The sequence below is a fragment of the Podarcis gaigeae genome (genome assembly GCF_964106915.1).
Source record: "Podarcis gaigeae genome assembly, chromosome: 15".
Taxonomy (NCBI): domain Eukaryota; kingdom Metazoa; phylum Chordata; class Lepidosauria; order Squamata; family Lacertidae; genus Podarcis; species Podarcis gaigeae.
The window spans coordinates 3,077,484-3,092,748 of record NC_139692.1 but is presented as its reverse complement, the minus strand read 5'-3'; the positions used below and the strand labels follow the sequence as shown (position 1 = coordinate 3,092,748).

At 45.8% G+C, this 15,265-nt stretch overlaps 1 protein-coding gene across 2 annotated transcripts in view; it reads right to left on the bottom strand.

The window, feature by feature from the left end:
• SLC25A37 (solute carrier family 25 member 37) overlaps positions 1–15,265 on the bottom strand; it is a 40,270-nt gene that overhangs the window by 24,061 nt on the left and 944 nt on the right. Inside the window, exon 1 of one of the 2 annotated variants that reach the window (XM_083713776.1) lies at positions 2,638–2,742. The exons of the other annotated variant lie outside the window; for it this stretch is intronic. Coding sequence (XP_083569902.1) covers positions 2,638–2,676 — 39 coding nt within the window. The 5' untranslated portion in view covers positions 2,677–2,742. Of the gene's footprint in view, positions 1–2,637; positions 2,743–15,265 lie in introns of those variants that run through there. 2 annotated transcript variants of the gene reach the window in all.

Below are 15,265 nucleotides of genomic sequence, written 5' to 3'. Positions count from 1 at the left end.
CATTCCGGAAGAAGAGAAATTTTGGGTGCAACCCACAACACAAAGACACTTGCACAAAATAACTTGCAGAAGCCTCCCTTTGTTTTTCTCTCTTTTGAGAATGGAGATCCCAGCAGCTGCCCTAACTCCAGGGGAAGGATCCTCATTCCAGTCTTACAAATGAGGCAGCTGTCCTCAAAAAGCCTCATCAGCAGAACTAATGAGACACAGAGATAAGGACGAGTCCCGATCCCAGTACTGCTTTAGCTTTTACTGTGAATCCACATCAGATTGTTTTTCCTTAACTTACTGTGCGCTGCCCAAATAATCACCATTATGAGGCACCTAATAAATAAACAGCTTAAAGGAGGCAACCCTGAACAAGAGGGCTCCACCAGTTTTGGCTGGAGTGACTTACTGGGCATGCAAAATTTATGGCCTCACCAACTCCTCCTTTCGGGTAGTCTTGTTCATTTGCACAATGCTTCTGCAGGCTGTCTCAGTAACTCCACTCTCCCTAGAAGAGTCCAGCAGGGCATGTGGGTAGGAAGGGAAGAGAACTCACCACCAGAGATGTGGGGAGGAGGACTTTGCAAAGTACAGTGGTACCTCGGGTTAAGTACTTAATTTGTTCCAGAGGACCGTTCTTAACCTGAAGCACCACTGTAGCTAATGGGGCCACTGTAGAAGCGCTTCTGCTTTGTAAGTTCCTTAGTTAACAATGAATTGGTACCAACTGCAAATGAAGCGTTAGGCAAACTGTATTGAAAACAGGTAGATTTCAAGCATCCCACAAGGGAAACTGCTGCAAAATAGGTACCACAGGAATCCTCTTCACAAAAAAGCAATTTTATTTCATTTACATATAGTCCCATTCTTCCAAGCTCAGAGCAGCTTGCAAATGTGGAGGCATCGCTTGCAACTAGTGACAGACCAACACCCCCAACACACACTTTTTAAAATATATGTTGCGCATCCTTTCCAGCATCTTAGCCCCTGCTCTTCTTCATTGCAGATGCCTCTGTCCCAAGCATTGAGACATCCAGCATTTCCCATGTTTTGTATACGCAGGGAACAGGATTCACCCCCAGCGACACACTCCGCAGCTAAGCGCCCACTGCTAGTGTATGGGGCCCTGTAGGCGCTGCTACTCTACACTGTTATTGTTTCCTGTTCGCCTGCCCAAGAGAAGAGAAGAAGAGCCCTCTTGGAAAAGGCCCAAAGCTCATCTAGTCAGGTATCTTGCTGTCACAGCAGCCAGCCAGATGCCCATGGGAAGCCCGTAAGCAGGAGCCAAGCACGACAGGACTCTCCTCACCTGTGAGTCTCAGCAACAGCAACAGCAGCAGCAGCAGCAGCCATTCACATGCCTTCCATTCTTAGAATCATAGAATTGTAGAGAAGAAGGGTCATCTAGTCCAACCCTCTGCAATGCAGGAATCTTTTTCCCAACTTGGGGCTCAAACCCACGACCCTGAGATTAACAGTCTCATGCTCTCCCCGCTATCCTGCATAGCAGTGCAAGTTGAGCCCAGGAAGGGAAAGAGAGATGGGGGTAAGCAAATGGACAGTTGTCAGAGTGGAGGGGAGAACATGGACCAAACTCAGGGCTTCACAACCAAGGATTCCCCTCTATAACCTCAGATGCCATCTTTTTTAAAAAGGCTCCAGGAAAGCTAAACATTTGAAGGAGCAATCTACCTGCCTTCACGCAAGTAAAAGAGAAGAAGCATCCTTTGAGCAAGGTCACAACTTAGTGGCAGAGTATGAGGTTCCAGCAGCCTGCTTCTTGGGAGAAAAGCAATGACAAACCTAGACAGCATCTTAAAAAGCAGAGACATCACCTTGCCAGCATCTTAAAAAGCAGAGACATCACCTTGCCAACAAAGGTCCGTATAGTTAAAGCTATGGTTTTCCCGGTAGTGATGTATGGAAGTGAGAGCTGGACCGTAAAGAAGGCTGATCGCCGAAGAATGGATGCTTTTGAATTCTGGTGCTGGAGGAGACTCTTGAGAGTCCCATGGACTGCAAGAAGATCAAACCTCTCCATTCTTAAGGAAATCAGCCCTCAGTGCTCACTGGAAGGACAGATCCTGAAGCTGAGGCTCCAAGACTCTGGCCACCTCATGAGAAGAGAAGGCTCCCTGGAAAAGACCCTGATGTTGGGAAAGATGGAGGGCGCAAGGAGAAGGGGACGACAGAGGACGAGATGGTTGGACAGTGTTCTTGAAGCTACCAGCATGAGTTTGACTAAACTGCGGGAGGCAGTGGAAGACAGGAGGCCCTGGCGTGCAGGCACTAAACAACAACAACAACAATGAGGTTCCAAGCTCAATCTGTGGCATCTCCAGAAAGGGCTGGCAAAGACTCCCTGCCCAAAGTCCTGCAGAGCTGCTGCCAGTCAGTGTAGGTGGACCAATGGTCTGACTCAGTATAAGGCAGCTTCCTCTGCCCCCAAAGCCACACATTCATGTAAATAAGATTGAATGCGAAGAGCAGCAGACCACAACCACCACCGCAAAATGATTAAGGCCCATCAGGAAAAGGCAGAGCTTCTCAGAAGCTTGGAAGGAATCCTCCCCGGAATGACTGCTCTGCAGAAGGAGGAAACACAAGCCAAGGGAAAGTCTCTCTTTGGCAAGTGCAGCCAAAGTTTACCTTGGCAAAGCACAGATCTAGAATTCCTTCACTTTCCATTTGCTAGCAAGCAGCCATGGCAATTGCACACGTGTTCCGAGAGGCCTGCCATTAAAGGTTAGTCAACGCGTTCAAATGCTCAGTCATCTTTCCCCGCAGTGAAACAAGGTTACGTAGGCAGGGAGGGAGAAGCCGGCCTGGGCCAGAAAATGCAAGCTTCCCTTGCAATTGTGCGAGCGACTGGCAGGAAACATTTGGTTCTGGCCCATGTTAAGAAGAGAAAATGAAAGCTTTCTATTGACACATGTCAACACAATTCACTCCCGTCTTTCCTGTTTAAATTTAGATTGCACACTCCTTGGGGCAGAGGCCTATCTTTTTACACTTGCGTAAATACTGGGAAATGTCACATTGACACAATAATAAACCCTTCCATCGAACTCTGAACTTTCCCCCTCTCTTCTTGGATGAGAAGAACAGGCCCAATACAAGCACTGCTCATCCTCCACTAGGGCAAGTACTCCCTAGCCCTGCCATGGCTCAGTCTGGACTTGAAAAAGTCACACCAGGAAGCCCAAGAGGACCAGACTATTCACCCACCATTCCTCCCTTCCACTCAATCCACAGATATATAAACATTTGAAATATAAAATCATTTTATCACTGTTCATTTTCTAAAACTTTCAAGGTTGCTTATGACAGCCTTGTAACTTTTCATGGGCTTTTAAAAACTGTTTATTAACTGTTATTTATTACATTTATAGTCTTCCTTTCCACCAATGATCTTGGGTCTTTCAAGCCTAGTAGCAGCTTACATCTCCAGACTTGTTAACGCAGGATACTACCCTCTTAGCAGCAGACTAATAATAATAATGTTCCCTTCTGCCAAGCAGGCTGGCAAAGGAGGGTTGGAGCTGAGGGGCGGGTTTCCCATCCTCCATGGCCAGCACAGAAGTGGAGTCATGGAGTAAGAGACAGAGAGATCTGCTCCTCCTCTGCCGGACCACCCACTCACCTGCATGGAATTCCTAGTCGCCTGTGGCCACTGGGTGAGTAACAAACACAAAGGGGTACAATGCAATCAATCAAGATAAAAAGCAGCAGATGAGACAGCTTAAACAGTACTAAGAACACATCACTGATAGAATTTTAAATAGCTTGGGGGGGAAGGGGGGTTGTTTTGTTACCAGCACCTAAGAGATAACGTTGAAGGGCATTCTATACCTGGACTCCTGGCAAGGCAGACTCCTACCCTGTCAGAATGAGTCTGCTTTGCCACTGACAAGAAGATGCACACAGACAAAGGGAGACCTTTGAGTCAACAGGGGCTAAAACTGATCCGCAAGTAACTAAGTTAAGGCATTTCCAGCATTGCTAGCCTATCTGACTGAAATTTCCTCCCCACCCAAAATGCAGTAAGCAGATCGTGGGCAAGTCCCTCCGCAAGAAAATGATTTTGTTGAGAAAAAAGAACGCCCACAGATAAAATGCAGCGGGCAGGTTTTTTGGTGCAAGAGCTTCTAGGATCCATCACGTCCATATTGCACAAACAGAATAAGGCCTTTGTGGCAGGCACTTTCCTGGGTCCTATTGAAGACAGCAAGACTTATCTCATGGACGGTACATGTACACAGGGTTCTGCTCTGAGCTGCATGGCATCCTTCGCCCAAGACCATGACATCTGCTTAACCCATCACCTTTAGGTGACTCCCAGGGAGCTGGGCCAGACAGCAAGAAGCTGCTCATGCACAGCCATCATCACCGCAGGCATCCAGCCCTGTGCGCCTGGTTAGCAGCACACAATAGCCTCACAGCGGCCAAAAGGCAGACGGAAGGGAAATATGGGCCAATAGCCTGCTTAACATGAACAGAACAAACTGACAGCCAAGATAGAGGTTTTTAGGAACAACCCTATTCCTGTGACTGTAGTTGGTTTCAAACAGTTTTCAGTATTGTAGTTTTTTAATTGCTGCAAACGGCCTTGGGACCTTATGGCGAAGAGAAGGAAAAGTATCAGATTAACAACCAACAACAACACCAAACTCACCAGCCATCACCTGAGCCACTCATCACATAATGGCACCACCTCAAGACATAATTCATTCCTTATGTGCAGGCAATTGCATACTTCAGTGCTCAATTGCTCATAGAAGCACATGCTGCAGAGTCAAATGTGCCAGGAGGGATCAAAACCAGTTTTTTAATCAGTGCATGCAAAATGTCACACCACCAGGTTGTGCTTTGGTATCCTTACACACATGTGCAGAAGTGATCTGCACACCAGGGGAGGGAACCGGACTGGGGGGAGACAGAAGGCACGAATGCGCCCATCAGTTGTGGCAAAGTTCAGGTAAGTTGGAGCCCTAAAGACTGGGGAGAAATTTGCATAGGGAGAATTTCATAATCTCTGTGCATAAAGGCCCAGAGCAACCTTCAGGACGGTAGACTCTTCCTGTTATTTCGATTACGCAACAGAGCAAGCTTCCACAACAGCTGCCCTCATTTGAGGCAGCAATTTTAAAGGCACTTTGACCAGGAAGACCAAGATATCACTGCCAAAGTAAGGCTGTGATGCAACTTAGGACTTTTGCTCTTACAGTTTCAAAGTTATTTAGTTCCAGTGGTGGCAGCAGAGGAAGGGAAGGGAAGGGCAGAGAGGAGAGGAAATGCTGCTTTCAGTTTCTCGCAGTCTCGCCGGGATTTTCAGTAAAGGGGGAAAAACATTTTTTGAAACATGAGGAAAAGTCCAAAGTAGTGGGCAAACCCCAAGAAGTGTCTTAACTCTTTCATAATCCTATCTATTTGCCCAGCATCACAATGGAGTTATGGGAGTGCCAGATTAACAAATTTCTAGCCCTCAAATGTACAATGTTTGATTTTTTAAAAAAGTTGTTGTTTTCTACATTTCCAACCACTGAACTTCCTGCCCTTTCAGGAAATCCTCACATATCATCCATGGAACTCCTGCATGTTAAAGCAGATTCTGGAAAAGGATCTATAATGCATGCAAAGTTCACAACCTCAAAAAGAGAGACCCGCTACATGTAACTATCTGCTGTATACATCACTCCTGTTGGTGTTCTTATCAAGAAACCCTATTTCATCTCCTCCGACTTTCTGGTTCTCCATCACCCCCAGCAAAACAAGGTCACAGAGAGTGCCAAGGAACAACGTTTAGAAAAGTGATCATCTAGCAGGCACACCCTGAGTTGGAGGATACAGCAAGCATTCATACAGCATTTTTCAAGTGCCCCTCACACAATATATTGTTGGAGGCATCATAAGAATAGCACATGGTACAGGTCTATATTATTATTTTCTTATGGTGCACAGGAGGAGCAAGGTTTGCCCAGCATGTTCACAGAAGAACATGGATTTTTGAACCACTCCACGTGTGAAGGGAATAGGGGTCTTCTAATGACTCTCAGCGCCCTTAACCAACTATAGTACCCAGGATGCTTTTGGGGAAGCATAGATGTATGAGTATTATGCTGCTTTTAAATGGCTGGTGTGGATGTGGCCCCAGCTTAGTCTCTGACCCACTACACCAAACCAGGAATGAAATGGGAGGCTGTGCCCCCTTTGGGCTATCTTCCACAGTGTTGTGCCCTCCAGATGGTCAGAAATAATGAGAATTGCAGCCCAATCTGGAGGGGCACAGCGTTCCTCACCCCCCCCCCCAATTAAAAGTTTTTCCAACTTTTCATGTTGGTGACACACTTTTTAGACATGCATCATTTCACGACACACTAATTCAGTTTTACTAGCTACCCGGCAGGCTGCCCGCTCCCTTTCCAGCCCCAGGAGGAGCACAGGGAGTTTTTGCATGTCGCACCTACACATTGCAGCCAACACACTAAAGTATCGCGACACACAGTTTGGAAAGCTCTGTCCTAGAAACTCAGTCAAAGTTGTCATCCTCTCATTTTAGGGAGGTTTAGTTTTAAATTTCAAAAAGAGATTTTTCAAAAACTAGAACCAATAGAAGGCCTTGATTCACACCACTGGCTCTCCTGCTACACATTGCATAAGATAAGCAGAGCCATTTTTCATCCCAAAAAACAGGAAGCGCTCGTAAGCCATGCGAAACAACTTTGTGTACACTTAATTCTGCCAAGCTCTGGCAACACACTCTGGAAGAGCATGCCAAAGCACACTTTTGAACAACTGCCTGCTGGATTAGAGCAGCGCAGCCAGGGAGGGACGCAAAAGCTCCTCTTCAGCTACTTGATCATCAAGAAGCCAATTTTGCTGGAAGCAGGAGAGCAGAAAAGGGAAGAGAACCAAACCTCCCCCAGTTACCGTACTTTTCCGTGTATAACACAGGGGGCTATTTGGGGGGACTCAAAATTAAGAAAATGGGGAGGGGGGATTCCCCGAAGTTCTTGAGCTTTTTTTGGGGAGGGGAACGCCAAAAATCGCTCACCCACCAGATAGACAATGCCGCTCACGTGCATCAACAAAACAAACTATCCTCATTGCCAAAAAAAGCAGCAAATCCCATTGTCCCATTGCCGAACAAAGCAGCAAATCACCCGCCCAATTGCCACAGCAACAGCCAATCAACAACAGCTCTTGCAGCAGCCACCAATAACAATCTCCAACCCATGGCAGCAACCAATCCCACAGCCCCACAATGCACTACCCATGTATAAGACAACCTCAAATTTTGAACATGTTTTTGGAATAAAAAACATAGTGTTATACACGGAAAAGTATGGTATGTCATTTCAGAAGGCCATGTGCAACCTGCGACAGAGAAGGAATGAAAGCATTTCACCCTGTGGTCTTTCAGTGGTCCTGTGCAACCTCTTAAACATGCAGAAGACACACTAAGTCCTGATTAAACATGATGGGCAAGCAAGCAAAAACTTAGCCAAGCAGCATTCCGTGAAGCCAGCGGACTACAGCAATGCAATGCTTGCCCAAGCTATAAGTCCCAGGCCGGCTGCTAACCCTGCCCACTGCTGCTGCCGTCCCTGGTCTCTGAGCTGCCCCCACCCCCAAAGAGAGGTGCCTCCTCACACTGCCCCACAGGGGCCTGGGAAGCACCCCTGGCCAGCCCCAGAGGCACCATTCGCTGTGCAAGCCTTTGGGAGGCAGAGACGTGAGAGGGCATCAGAGGAGGGAGGGAAGGAAAGAGGGACAGAGGCTGGTGTTGCCTGCAGCAGCCCTGACCATCTTTCATGGCACCCCAGGGCATCCTGGAGCCCCTCTCCTGCACCTACTCCCGGCTGGTAGATTGGAGGATCCTAGCAAAACAAAACAAATAAGTCACACAAGTCTGAAATTCACACACACAGCATCACGTTCGAGATTTGGGCCTAAAAGCCAACCTACAATATGTGGATCAGATCACAGTTGGTCCACCACTGACAAGCACTGTATCTGCAAAATCAGCATGGATCTTCAGGTCAAAAACAGGAGCTTCACACAAGCAAACTTTTGATGAAGACCACAATACTGCATCAAGGACAGAGCTTTCGTTCCCTCCTCTGCCAGACCCCGGCAATCCGAAAGGATTTATGGGTTTATTTACAAATTTGTGTGGATACAATGTCCAACATGCAGAGACCCCCACTGACCACAATGGCTGGGACTGGTGGGAACTGGGGGTCCAGTCAGCAGCATCAGTAAGACAGCAGGTGGGTGATCCATGATCTAGAACAGGGGTGCACAACCTACGGCCCTTCAGATGTTTCTGGACTACAATACCCATCAGCCCCAACCAACATAGCCAGTGATCAGGGATGATGGGAGGTGTAGTCCAACAACATCTGGAGGGTCACAAGTTGTGCACCCCTGGTCTAGACCGTCAGCCACTTGAGAGAAAGGACCTGTCTTTTTGCTTACAAACTTCAAGCTTTGGTGGCTGTAGAACAAATCCCAAGGTCCCTTTCAGCACAAGTTCACACATTTTTATGCATTTTATTTTGTGCAGAAGTAAGTCCCACCAAGTTCACCCAGACCAGCTCCCATATGGCTTGCAATCTTGTACCCTCTGAAGACTGTCTCATTTGAAAGAGCTTTTAAGTGTCCTTGCTTGAAGGCTGCTCTTTTGTAGCCTATATTTCACATTTTAGTTACCTTGCAGCTGGATTATTTCAGATTTTTCGTTACAGCTGTATTTGAAACATGCTTGTTAAGATGCATTGTAGACTCCACTGTGGAAAGACTGGACAGAAAATATTTTAATTTTCATTGAAGTCCCACAAATATTGAGGTCCCTGTAATAATATGAATGATGTACCGTAACAGGTGGCTGACAAGGCAGATGTTGTTCTTCAGCACTTGTGGTGGAACTGGAAGGCCTGAACACAGAACAACCATCTCTCCCAGCAACCCCCCAATTAAAAGTTGATAGCCAACTAAGTCAAACTTAAGTTTCTTAACTCTACTGATTTCAATATGTCTACTCTAATTTGAGTAACATTGGGTATCATGTGTAGAAGTCATAGGACTTCTAAGAACCATGAATTTGGCTCCTACTGTGTTGCTTCCTGGATCCTTCAACCCACATGAAGTGAACTCCACAGCCGTAGGCATAATTTTTTAAAAGCAGATTTTCCAACTGCACAAATCCCCAAAAGCAATATGAACACGACGCATCATAGACTGCTTGCTTACATTCTGTATGGGGGGGGGGGAGTTTCTCCCCAGGAGTCAATATCTTTTAGCTACTATACAGAAACAGTTCAATAATGATTCTGCCTAAGTTCAGACACCAAAACACGGAGCATATGAAGGTATTTATAACAAAGTGTCACCTGCCACTCAAGGTGAAAGAGACACGCCTGGCCCCCAAGAGTAGTGTGTCTTAATAAGATATGGACAGTGTTAAGTATGGAATCTGAGCACATTCTACCTTAACAAAATTTGTTTACCTGCTGACCCTGATGATACCTGTAATTTAAGCGCTTAGATAAACACACACATTGAATGTATCTAGCTTCCTCCCCCAACCCATTTTTTTCCTCCAAAGTGGATATTATCAACTTTTCAACTGCACATACAAAAATTCCTACTCCACATTTTGTCTGTAAATGCACACTAAACAAAAACTAGGCCAGAGGATTTGAAACTTTTCATCTCCCATGCACAGACTCCGTTGAGAAATTTGTCATTTGCTGCAGGAAGAGAAGAGCTCAGGGCCATCGCCAAATGGCAGAGGACATACTTTTTGTCCAAAGGGCTCCTGTTCGGCCACAGCACCTCCCAAGTTTTCTAGGAATGCAATTCAAGCCCCCTGCAGCCTCGAAGAACCAGGTCACAGCCACACCATGCATTTAAACCACTCTTATACCACTTTAACAGTCTTCCCCAAAGAATCCTGGGAACTGAAGTTTGTTAAGGGTGCTGGGAATGGTAGCTCTCTTAGGGGTCTCCTAACAACTCTCGGCACCCTTAAGAAATTCAGTTTATAGGATCCGTTAAGGGTGCTGTGAGTTCTTAGAAGGCTCCTGAGAGAACTATGATTCCCAGTAACCTTAACAAACCACATTTCCCAATGGGGAAGACATGACTACTGAAGTATAAATATGCTTTAAATGTACTGTGTGGGTGTGACCCCAGTCAACACAGAAATCAGCTTCAAGGTATATGGCTCTAGGGAGCCAGAGATGGAAAGACCAGGGGATAAATTGGACATGGGTTACCTGTGGCTCACAAATGCTACTGGGGTACAAACTGTATCAGCCTCAACAAGAATGGTCCATAGTCACAGCTGCTGGAGTTGTAGCCCAACCATTTCCGGTGGGACGAAGGTTTCTCATCCCAATGAGAGATAGAGAGACCAAAGCCCAGAGTGGGGAGGAGATGTCCAAACAGGGAGAGGGGTAAGGAAGATAAGGGAACCCCTTAAAAAAGCTCTCTTAAAAAAGCAGAGTTCGACTCCACAAAAACTACAGTTGTTGTGATGGTCAACTGACAGCTGTCAAACATTCCATGAAACCACGAGGCTTCAAGACCTGGTCTACTCAGCATAACTGCCTTAAAAAAACTGATGTTTTATTTTTCTCTTTTTTGTTATGTTTTTAACTGTAGGTTGCCCCTGGGTGTTCAGGTGTATGTATGTGTCACTATTTTACAATTAACATGAAATTTATTTGTTTTTGCAATTAGCACAGATCAGCTTTCACCAATTACTGCTAGACATTGAACGGCAAAGTATTCAGCACATATCCACATTTTCAAGTTCACCAAGCTGAGATTTATCACGTAATTTAATGCCAATAAGACTCTCCCTGTCCCTCCACCTCTCTTGTTTCTTTAACATGTTTTACAACACTCTAAACCTTTAAGCCTGCCAAATCACCACCTTGGAAGAATTAAAAGCTCAAAGATGGTTTCATAAGCCAGCTGACATAGTTGTTCAAAGGAAGCATCTTCCTTCAGTCGTAGAGGAAATGAATTTAAGTTCCTTATCCATAAAAGAGTGAAGAAAGGGGACCCGTCACCAAACTTAGAAGTCTCCACTTCCTCCTACATGTGATATACAAGTCCCTAAGCCACCTGCTGAACTCTAACCATTTCATAGAATCCTAGAGTTGGAAGAGACCACAAGGGCCATCGAGTCCAACCCCCTGCCAAGCAGGAAACACCATCAGAGCACTCCTGACATATGGTTGTCAAGCCTCTGCTTAAAGACCTCCAAAGAAGGAGACTCCACCACACTCCTTGGAAGCAAATTCCACTGTCGAACAGCTCTTACTGTCAGGAAGTTCTTCCTAATGTTTAGGTGGAATCTTCTTTCTTGTAGTTTGGATCCATTGCTCCGTGTCCGCTTCTCTGGAGCAGCAGAAAACAACCTTTCTCCCTCCTCTATGTGACATCCTTTTATATATTTGAACATGGCTATCATATCACCCCTTAACCTCATCCTATTCCACTGGGCTTTGAACTGGGGGGGGGGTCTCATCACCTAACAATATGGAAGAACCCCAACCCAAATTCTCTAGCATGAATAACTATCCTGATAAAAGGTCTATGACAAATTCTAGATTATGTCAAGCCAAGAACTCTTAACTGGGCATTTGGCTGATTAACATTCTATGGCTTTCTAATGTGTTTGTGGGAGGGAGGTTATTGGTTTGTTTTTGTTTTATTATGTATTTTGTATTCTCATTTTGTATTTTTATAATGTGAACCACCCTGGAATCTTTAGATGAAGGGTGGTATGCAAATTTTAATACTAATAGTAATAATAATGCTTCAAGAGTCTATAAAAATGTAAAGGCGTGAAAATGTTCTTACCATCATCCGCTTCTTAAACAGCAGTCACAAATCCAAATGAGTAGAGCTGTTTAATGTTAGTTTTCAAAAACTATGCTCACTTACATCTGACATATTTAGAAAAGTCCTGCCATCCTCCAGCATTCCCTGCTGCAAGCAATATAACCAACCAAGGACCATCCACTGCTCCATTGCAGAGCATCTGCCTTGTGTGCAGGACGTCCCAGTTCCAATTCTCCGCATCTCTGGGCCGGACTAGGAAAGGCGCTTGCCCGAGACCCTGGAGAGCAGGTGCCAATCACGGTAAACAATACTGAGCTAGAGGGACCAATAGTCTGACTCGGTAGAAGGCGGCTTCCTGCATTCCTGTGTGTTTTGGATGTTAAGATTACATTGCATTACACCAAGAAAAATATAAGTGCATTTGTTGAGCCCACTCAATGCAAGGAGATGGGGAGTAAGAAGCTATGCACAATTTGGTATAGAATCCTGCCCTATGTTTTGGAGGTGGTACACCAGAGGGGGCTATCTATCATCAACAGCAAGCTTCAAATTTATGGGAATGAACAATGAAGAGAATGCTTCTTTTTTTTCAAACAATAGTACCAATCCAGGCTCAAGTCTGCATGACAACCTTGATACCTGCTTCTTTACTTCATTCTAAATGTGTTGGGGAAAGCTACACTTGGCTCCGGGGTTTGGGAAAGGCGTTCTGCCCATGTTCAGTGCTGCCCTTTGTTAAAAGGGTGTGCAAGTGTGTCTTTTTTTTTCACTTCACCTACCCCACTGCTCCCACTTCAAACAGCTCCTACAAGTTCATGATCATCACCTGTGGCTCACCTGCACCTGCCACCTTCAGCAAAGGATTATACAGAGATGACTGAACCACCACCAAACCACTCATTACTACTTATTTACCAGCATTTCTCTCACACGCAAAAGAATTTAATGTGTTTAATCCACTTTACAAAGGGGTCCAGCAGGTTAGCTCCTAGTTGCACAAGCTTGAGTATTATTAACTTGACACTTGGAAAAGGAAAGCAGGCAATTTGTTTTATAACAGTGGAAGCTACAGTAGGACAATACAAGATGGACTCTGACCTCAAAACGCCAAGGCTGCATCTCAGGTTACACCATTTGCTCCTTCAGCACCGTTCCATCACCAAACGCTCTGCAGGGCTGGCCGACCCATGAGGCAAGCTGAGGCAACTGCCTCAGACAGCAGGATCTACAGGGGCAGCAGATCCCAATGTAGATCTTTATTACCCCCTTGTTCCCAATGTAGATCTCCACTCATTGTTTCATGGTGCCATTTTGTGTTTTACCTCAGGTACCAAAATGTCTTGAGCCAGCCCTGCTTTCTGTCCTGGCTCTGTGCCCAGCCCTAAACTACCATGGCCACCCTCCAACTCAGAAATACCACCTCCCTCAGGCAGGAGCTGGGCCAATCAGATTCCTGGTACCTAATCACTAAAATACGGGAGCTGGGTTCTAGGAATCTGAAATAGTTCCCCAACTCTGATTAGAAGTATCATTCCTCTAGGTAGACTTCAAGTCAAGAGTTGAGAATATTAAAGAGTTCGATCAAACGAGGGGCAGATATACATGCTATGTGGAAGATGAAATGGCGGTGTGAAAACCAGTGTTCCTTGAAGTACCATGGGAAACGTATGAAGATGTTTTAAACATGTGTACAGGATTCCCACTGCTGCAGAAGATGTCAGAGCGATAGCATGAACATAGGAAGCTGCCTTATACCAACTCAGACCAGACCAGACCAATAATGTCTACACTGACTGGCAGAGGCTCTCCAGGGTTCTTCCCCAGGGATTGAACCTGGGACCTTCTGCATGCAAAGGTCACACTCGCTTTTTGAGCTGTGGCCTTCCTCTGTTCACAGAGCAGGCACATTTGCTGTGCCCCATGCATAGCAGACAGGAGACAGCTACTCCCAAGTCAAGCCTTGAAAAATTCCCTGGCAAACCAGATTGAACTTAGCAAAACTTGAGATCAGGGAATCGCCAGCCAGCCACAAGAACAACCGAGGGAGGGAAGCCAGCCAGCCAACTGCATTTTCCCTCACTCTTGAGCAACACACGAATTCCTGCTCCAAACCAGAGTGTGCTTCACAAGGCAAGCAAGTAGCATATTGCCACATTTTTGTTAATGAGAGTTGTAACGTCAGGCACACGCCCATGCTGTTACCAGACACAACCCTGCTGCCAGACCTCTTTTGCAATCAAGTGAGTGGCAGAAAGCATTAGCCTATTATACTAAATATTGCTAGAGAACGTAGAATGATAGCATCTTCAAATATCTAAAGGGCTGCTGCATGGAAGAGGAAGCAAGCTTGTTTTCTCCTGCTCTGGAGGGGAGGAACTGAACCAATGGTTTCAAGTTAGATGAAAGGAGATTCCAACTAAACATCAGGAAGAACTTTCTGACAGTAAGAGCTGTTCAACAGTGGAACGGTCTAGATGACCCTTGGTGGCCCCTTCTAAATCCACAGTTCTATGATTCAATAAGTGTGTTTGTAAATGAGACTAAACCTGATCAATGAGGGGTGGGAAGAGTGGCTCTTTTTTTTGTTAAAGCAATGTTAACATTAGTCTGAGTTCTGTAGGCTGCAATCCTATGCATACTTACTTCCAGCTAAGTTTTGCTGGACACAATGGGACTGGATTCTGAACAAATATGCTTAGGATTGCACTGGCAATTGATTTGAACAATGAACACACACGCGTATGTCAAGAAATTGGATAATGCAGTCTTGCTGGCAGGTGGGCAGGGGAACTCCATGATGCCTCTTCAGCAATAATGCCAAAATGGTCACCAGAGCTCACTTCTAAATACTCCTGCGAAGTGCCTGGTAAGAGCCTACCACCAACTGAAATGACAGGAGGGAAAGCAGTTCTCCTGTTCATCTAGGAAGATGGTGCAGTCATCTCCAAGTAACAGAACGCAGGAGAAGGGCTGCTAAACTGAGCGTGGGGGAAAGGAGACAAGACTTTTACTCCAGATTGAAGATTACCTAGAAATTTAATATTTAGCAGCAGGAGAACACCAAGTCCTGCAGCCACCATTCCTCCTACTGTATTCTCACTAACATGAATTACATAACGATTACGGTATTCACAGGGTTAACAGTGCCCAGTGCACTGGAGAAACTAGCAGTGGTGTGCAGTGAAATTTTTCATAGTGTGAGGACGACTGGAGGCGGGGGTCACACACATCCCTCCCTAACTGGGCAGAAGCTTCCTGGGCTTTGGGAAGGAAGAGCCAGGCTTTAATACTCTAATTTCCTAGGCACATTTAGGGGACTAGCCTAGTCCCCCTGGTCCACCGACTGGTTAAGAGGGGTGCTCTCTGCCAATGATTCACTGCACAGAACATCAGCATCTCTTAGGCTGTGTACGTG